The sequence below is a fragment of the Panulirus ornatus genome, chromosome 58 (genome assembly GCF_036320965.1).
Source record: "Panulirus ornatus isolate Po-2019 chromosome 58, ASM3632096v1, whole genome shotgun sequence".
Classification (NCBI taxonomy): Eukaryota; Metazoa; Arthropoda; class Malacostraca; order Decapoda; family Palinuridae; genus Panulirus; species Panulirus ornatus.
The window spans coordinates 1,281,078-1,289,625 of NC_092281.1; the positions used below are offsets into that span (position 1 = coordinate 1,281,078).

The following is an 8,548-nucleotide window of genomic DNA, read 5'->3' on the forward strand; positions in this document are numbered from 1 at the left end:
GCTGGTGGCTGATTCATGTGAGAAACTGCAGAAGCTGGTGACTGAGTTTGGTAAAGTGTGTGAAAGAAGAAAGTTAAGAGTAAATGTGAATAAGAGCAAGGTTATTAGGTACAGTAGGGTTGAGGGTCAAGTAAATTGGGAGGTGAGTTTGAATGGAGAAAAACTGGAGGAAGTGAAGTGTTTTAGATATCTGGGAGTGGATCTGGCAGCGGATGGAACCATGGAAGCGGAAGTGGATCATAGGGTGGGGGAGGGGGCGAAAATTCTGGGGGCCTTGAAGAATGTGTGGAAGTCGAGAACATTATCTCGGAAAGCAAAAATGGGTATGTTTGAAGGAATAGTGGTTCCAACAATGTTGTATGGTTGCGAGGCGTGGGCTATGGATAGAGTTGTGCGCAGGAGGATGGATGTGCTGGAAATGAGATGTTTGAGGACAATGTGTGGTGTGAGGTGGTTTGATCGAGTGAGTAACGTAAGGGTAAGAGAGATGTGTGGAAATAAAAAGAGCGTGGTTGAGAGAGCAGAAGAGGGTGTTTTGAAGTGGTTTGGGCACATGGAGAGAATGAGTGAGGAAAGATTGACCAAGAGGATATATGTGTCGGAGGTGGAGGGAACGAGGAGAAGAGGGAGACCAAATTGGAGGTGGAAAGATGGAGTGAAAAAGATTTTGTGTGATCGGGGCCTGAACATGCAGGAGGGTGAAAGGAGGGCAAGGAATAGAGTGAATTGGAGCGATGTGGTATACCGGGGTTGACGTGCTGTCAGTGGATTGAATCAAGGCATGTGAAGCGTCTGGGGTAAATTATGGAAAGTTGTGTAGGTATGTATATTTGCGTGTGTGGACGTATGTATATACATGTGTATGGGGAGGGGTTGGGCCATATATATATATATATATATATATATATGAGGATAGGGGAGAAAGAATACTTCCCACGTATTCCCTGCGTGTCGTAGAAGGCGTCTAAAAGGGGAGGGAGCGGGGGGCTGGAAATCCTCCCCTCTCGTTTTTTTTTTTTTTTTTTTTTTTTTTTTTTTTTTTTTAATTTTCCAAAAGAAGGAACAGAGAACGAGGCCAGTTGAGGATATTCCCTCAGAGGCCCAGTTCTCTGTTCTTAACGCTACCTTGCTAACGCGGGAAATGGCGAATAGTATGAAAGAAAGAAAGAAAGAATATATATATATATATATATATATATATATATATATATATATATATATATATATTCTACTAATAACTTTGCATACAAATATCTATGAACTTTAATCTGAGCTACTTCAACTAATCTTCAAATCAAAAACATATCAGTAAATACAAAGCTCAGTAATGAAATTAACAAAGAAATTAGTATAACTTACCTGAGTGAAATATAAGCAACATAGCAAACACATAATCAGGTTTTCCTGGAGAGAAGTAGAACAGTCTGTAGACCGCTAAACCAATTGTCATGAATGTTGACACTAAACCTCCAATAAGTAAGATCCACTCTAGGAAACGGAGGCTCTCACAGGTTCGTACCTGAAGATTTCACAAACATTCAATTAGACACAACAATCAAATATACCACACCACTCTCTCATATAACTTACCAGGTATACTCAACAGCCTTACACCTCTGTTATTCAGTTCCATGTCCCTTGCCTTTAAATATTGTCACTATACTGAATTCTGTATGTCCTCAAACAACCTCATCTTAGGCTAGTACTATATATCTATATTATACTTTGTCACTGTCTCCCGCGTTAGCGAGGTAGCACAAGGAAACACACGAAAGAATGGCCCAACCTATCCACATACATATGTATATACATAAACGCCCACACACGCACGTATACACACCTATACATTTCAACTTATACATACAGATACATACACAGACATATACATATATACACATGTACATATTCATACATGCTGCCTTCATCTATTCCTGACGCCATCCCACTTCCGCTTCCATGGTTCCATCCGCTGCCAAATCCACTCCCAGATATCTAAAACACTTCACTTCCTCCAGTTTCTCTCCATTCAAACTTACCTCCCAACTGACTTGTCCCTCAACCCTACTGTACCTAATAACCTTGCTCTTATTCACATTTACTCTTAACTTTCTTCTTTCACACACTTTACCAAACTCAGTCACCAGCTTCTGAAGTTTCTCACCCGAATCAGCTACCAGCACTGTATCATCAGCAAACAACAACTGACTCACTTCCCAAGGTCTCATCCACAACAGACTACATACTTGCCCCTCTTTCCAAGACTTGCATTCACCTCCCTAACAACCCCATCCACAAACAAATTAAACAACCATGGAGACATCATGCACCCCTGCTGCAAACCAACATTCACTGAGAACCAATCACTTTCCTCTCTTCCTACCCATACATATATTCACAGAGTACTAAAACTGATAAAAAAGTAATGGTATACATACATTGCCAAAAACTGTAGCACGTACTGCCTGAGATCTTGGTATTCCAAGGTCTTCAAAGGTAATTGGACGATCTCTTCCCCACTCTGGTTGTTGCTCCTGACCATCAGCAGAAGATAGATAATTGCCACCCTGGCTATCCATCATAACACCTAAGGCAGAAAAATAACCTGTATAGTTATTCATTCCTAAACTTCATAATGAATTATTAAGGACATATATACATGATCTGGCCAATGATACTACACAATCAAAAACTACATTATCCCTTTCCTTCTGCCTTTTTATTATTTTCTGTATGGAGTCAACAAAATAAGTATCATTACACTTGTTATGCTTAACAATTTGAAACACAAGACTAAGAGTTTTGACATACAGTATTCTTCCAGGTGTCTTTATGCACTGGCATGAACTGCTCCACTTACCTTTTAATTACACTGTAAAAATAGGAAAGTATAAGTTCCATTGGTGGGGTAAGGGAACTTGATAATTCCTTCATGACCAAATAACAATGTCCTGATACAGTAAATAGTATATATATATTTTTTGTGTATCCATTCAAATGTTTCATTCAGCAAAAACTATCAAATTTTTGGGCATGACTTTCAAATTCTCCAATGATGTTAATAAAACCATTCATTTTCTTACAATTTTCTCTCATTACATAATATTTGGTAAATGGCAACTCATACCTTCAGCTCTCTAAAATACTTCACATTCATTTTTTCCAAGGAAGTGTATGTCCTATTTCAATAAACATATGATTCTTGACATAATTTCAAAGAGTTAAGTCAAAGTATATGGCATAAAGCAAAGATTTTATTATGTATAATAAATTCAACAGATAATCAAAATTACCATCTGTAATGAAACAACTAGAGTAAAGCTGCTCAGTTTAAATACCATCAATTCTAAGGAAATCAAAACTTTTCTTGCTGTCTATGTTTCTATTATTTTCTTCTGGAATCATCAAGCATCATTTCTCTCCTCTGTAACTTGTCTGCGAACAAAATTAATCGCACATCATTCTCTCCTGTGGTCTGTTTGCAAACAAAATTAAATACTTTCACGGTGCAGCTTCAGGGTCTGGTCATTACAGCCCAAGTAAGTAGTGTGAAACACAGTCAACCCTTCATGGACCAAACTATGATTAGCAACTGCCATTTGCTCAGTTCAGGCAGCCTAAGCCAATGAACATCTGCCAAAAGCCTGCACCATCAAACAGCCCCTTAGACAGACCAATCTCAACACTGTTATTAGTGTCAACATGTCCATAACATTCCTGTATACAGGCCTGCTGGCCTTTCTAAGATCAATATCTATCCCTTTCCTTTCTCTTGTTCTAGTTTTACAGTAATTTTTTTTTTTTTTTTTTTTTTTATACTTTGTCGCTGTCTCCCGCGTTTGCGAGGTAGCGCAAGGAAACAGACGAAAGAAATGGCCCAAACCCCCCCCCCCCATACACATGTACATACACACGTCCACACACGCAAATATACATACCTACACAGCTTTCCATGGTTTACCCCAGACGCTTCACATGCCTTGATTCAATCCACTGACAGCACGTCAACCCCTGTATACCACATCGCTCCAATTCACTCTATTCCTTGCCCTCCTTTCACCCTCCTGCATGTTCAGGCCCCGATCACACAAAATCTTTTTCACTCCATCTTTCCACCTCCAATTTGGTCTCCCTCTTCTCCTCGTTCCCTCCACCTCCGACACATATATCCTCTTGGTCAATCTTTCCTCACTCATTCTCTCCATGTGCCCAAACCATTTCAAAACACCCTCTTCTGCTCTCTCAACCACGCTCTTTTTATTTCCACACATCTCTCTTACCCTTACGTTACTTACTCGATCAAACCACCTCACACCACACATTGTCCTCAAACATCTCATTTCCAGCACATCCATCCTCCTGCGCACAACTCTATCCATAGCCCACGCCTCGCAACCATACAACATTGTTGGAACCACTATTCCTTCAAACATACCCATTTTTGCTTTCCGAGATAATGTTCTCGACTTCCACACATTTTTCAAGGCTCCCAAAATTTTCGCCCCCTCCCCCACCCTATGATCCACTTCCGCTTCCATGGTTCCATCCGCTGACAGATCCACTCCCAGATATCTAAAACACTTCACTTCCTCCAGTTTTTCTCCATTCAAACTCACCTCCCAATTGACTTGACCCTCAACCCTACTGTACCTAATAACCTTGCTCTTATTCACATTTACTCTTAACTTTCTTCTTCCACACACTTTACCAAACTCCGTCACCAGCTTCTGCAGTTTCTCACATGAATCAGCCACCAGCGCTGTATCATCAGCGAACAACAACTGACTCACTTCCCAAGCTCTCTCATCCCCAACAGACTTCATACTTGCCCCTCTTTCCAGGACTCTTGCATTTACCTCCCTAACAACCCCATCCATAAACAAATTAAACAACCATGGAGACATCACACACCCCTGCCGCAAACCTACATTCACTGAGAACCAATCACTTTCCTCTCTTCCTACACGTACACATGCCTTACATCCTCGATAAAAACTTTTCACTGCTTCTAACAACTTGCCTCCCACACCATATATTCTTAATACCTTCCACAGAGCATCTCTATCAACTCTATCATATGCCTTCTCCAGATCCATAAATGCTACATACAAATCCATTTGCTTTTCTAAGTATTTCTCACATACATTCTTCAAGGCAAACACCTGATCCACACATCCTCTACCACTTCTGAAACCGCACTGCTCTTCCCCAATCTGATGCTCTGTACATGCCTTCACCCTCTCAATCAATACCCTCCCATATAATTTACCAGGAATACTCAACAAACTTATACCTCTGTAATTTGAGCACTCACTCTTATCCCCTTTGCCTTTGTACAATGGCACTATGCACGCATTCCGCCAGTAATGCGTATCATTAAATCATCTTTAGCTGGTAAATATATTCAAGATTTATGGGTGAAAGCTAAGGTTAGACTGCTCGTTTCAGTGAACTACCAGCTGTGCCTTTCATCCCACAAAGTCATATCCCAGTGAGACTTCTATAGTTTGAATATTTCTCACTTACCCATGTGCTGGTGTGTGTTTTTTTTAAGTGGAAGAAATTTTGTTTCTGAAGTTTGAGGTTTTCATATAATTGTTTTTATAAAGGCTCATTCTTTGTAACTCTAGATTTTCGTGTGGAGCACCAGGTGCTAACCTAGCATTTTAGCAAGATGGCTTTACAGTAATAGGTTTCATTAAATCATCGTTAGCTGATAAGTATGTTAAAGAATTGTGGGTAAAAGCTAAGGTTAGACTGCTCGTTTTAGTGAACTAGTGATTACCAGCTGTGCCTTTCATTCCACTAAGTCATATTCCAATGAGATTTCTATAGTTTGAATATTTCTCACTTAGCCATGTGCTGGTGTGTGCTTTTTTGAGTGGAAGAAATTTTGTTTCTGAAGTTTGAGGTTTCCATATAATTGTTTTTATAAAGGCTCATTCTCTGTAACTACATTTTCCTGCGGTGAGCACTATGAGCTAACCTAACCTTTTGGCAAGAAGGCAGGAGCAGTAAGTAGGAACATTTAGGTACCATTATTGGGTAGAAGCAGTAGATAGGAGAATTAGATAGAAGTACTCATTAGGAACATTAGGATGAAGCCTCTGCAGACAATACGCCAGACTTGCCCTCTGCCAGTGGCCTGTTAAGGGTGAGGTATAAAGGCTAAGAAGCGACACTAGAATTCTTTAATTATGGAGACTCTGTGGCCACCCCTTTGAGGGAGTTCAAACTGGAACAGGCATCAGAGATATAGACAGATAGATAGACAGATAGATAGATAGGGATACTAGTTAACAAATACCAACATTACATCATCACCTGCTGGGGACCGCACTGTATTGCGTTTATTTACATTCTGGGCCAAGTTGGTGGTGCATTCACATGAGCATGACTCGTTTACTATACCTTAAAACTTAAAAGAAATCTGGATCATTTTTCAGACGTTCTGTTGATTTTCTACAATTGTATTTTCAACTTTTATTCTAAAGAACCCAATATTTTAATGAATATACTACTGTTGCTTTATGAGACATCGTTTAATATGATGAAATATTTTAAGTCATACTCCTACGTGTACCAATAATCACAAAACATAACATAAAACCCGAGTAACAATACCCTAAAGCTAGTTCTGATCATTAGCTTAACTAGCACTACACTAGTAAAGCAGAAGACAATTGGTCAATGCTATTATCCCCTGACCTCTACCACATATGATGCTCTAACTAACACTCCATCACTCACATCCTGTTATCTTCCACATCATACCGCAATTATACATGAAATTCAACGCCATTAGCGCCGTGACACAGGTAATTCTTGACCTTCGTGAGAACACAATCACCTAATTAGATCAAGTATGTAAAATTTAGAGGCAATTACATGCATTAACTTGAAATGATGAACTGGTTCGTTACAGGAAAGGTTACGACAATAATTCAAACCATTTTCCTACCGATATAGTTTCCTGTTACATGAGCATAACAACCTACCTCCCAGTTATCTATCTCTATAACATAATAACTTACCTTCAAGTTATTTATCTATTTCTATATCGAGAAAATCTGAATATCTTCGAAAAATAGTCGTGATCTGTCAGTATACAGTAACAAGCACGGGAGAATAGACTTGAAAAGACTAGACTCGTGACACCAGACAAATATCTCTTGTTCGAAGATGGGTGTGTTTATTTTGTCAGCGTTCGTGAGACCGACCAACTTAAGACGGATTTACCAAGATTATGCCTTTAGTATATTCAAAATTACAGTATTTAAAATTGAAAATGTTATACAAAATTAAACACTTAACACTTATTACCCTTTTAGTTACATGGACTTTAAGATGATTTGACCCTCAAGATGTGCCATAATATATTTCTATTGCTATTCTTCGGTGTAGCGTCCATGATCAAAAGGAATTTATCATTTTTTCACATCTGTATATATGTAATTGCTTTTCACAGATAATGATGATAACTGGTAGTTAAACACACACACACACACACTGAATCAACAGAAAATTAGATTACACACTTGTACTTCGCTTGCTGGTAACCAACTTCAATCGGTATATCCTCCATTCCACATCACATTATCGGTCATATTTTTGGTACTAGATAAGATTCTGTGGTCGAAATATTGTTAGGCTCATTAGATCATCTAAGCAATGTTTCCAACGAGTACCTGTTTAAAATATTTCATAATTAGTCGTTGTCTATCAGCCTAGGAAAGTTTGCAGAATATTTCACATCATTATTACAAGTATAGAATCCTTACATTGTGTCATAGTCCAATGTTGAAACAAAAAGTTTTTTGGCTTAAGAAACTGTAGTATTGACTCCATTCTTTATCATTTTCCTATAAAAGAAAATGGATTTGCTCTAAAACCTGTGTACGTCATTAATGTTCTACGATTAAGATTTGAAATGATTAAATGTTTGGCATATTTAATGAAATTTTCGTTTCATCCATTATCTCTGTCGTCCCAACAAAACAGCATGAAATATCTTACAATATCACATCTAATATTGGAGTCTTTCATTATGTTATATTCTAATTTTGAAACAAAAAATTATGGCCTGAAGAGGAATAGAGACTGGATGTTAAGAATGGATGATATGAATGCAACAGTGAATAATGCGGTAAATGAAGATAAAACTGGGGAATATGGAGTACTCACCTTGTGGAGTTGTGTGCTAAAAAGGATTGATGATTAAGAATACATAAATATATATGGCTGAGTAGGAAAGGTGATATTGGATTACATGCTAATTAACTGGCATGTAAATGAGAGGCTTAGATGTGAATGTGTTGAGTGGGAAAGCTGGCTGGATGTCTCACATTACCTGGTGAAGATTCATTGGGGTTTCAGGAAAAGAGGAAATGACATGAGTGAGAAAAGCATGGCAAAATAAAGTGAGCTAAAAAAAAAAATGTCTTCTATTTCATACTTGTATCTCCTGATGATGTGATCATCACATGAAAGTTCATTTGAGAACTTATTGTGTTTCACTTTCCTTGTGGTTATATGCAATACTAGACAAGTA

General features: G+C 38.4%; 1 protein-coding gene across 2 annotated transcripts in view; it reads right to left on the minus strand.

Annotated features, from left to right (window-relative positions):
- Nucleotides 1–7,187, minus strand: part of LOC139766842 (uncharacterized) — a 33,185-nt gene extending 25,998 nt beyond the window's left edge. The window contains exons 1-3 of one of the 2 annotated variants that reach the window (XM_071695790.1): nt 7,032–7,187; nt 2,436–2,584; nt 1,360–1,519 (exon numbers count right to left, since the gene is read on the minus strand). In XM_071695790.1, coding sequence (XP_071551891.1) covers nt 1,360–1,519; nt 2,436–2,579 — 304 coding nt within the window. In that variant the 5' untranslated portion in view covers nt 2,580–2,584; nt 7,032–7,187. The remainder of the gene's footprint in view (nt 1–1,359; nt 1,520–2,435; nt 2,585–7,031) is intronic. The other variant, XM_071695792.1, reaches the window with a different exon arrangement.
- Between the last annotated feature and the right edge of the window lie 1,361 nt (nt 7,188–8,548).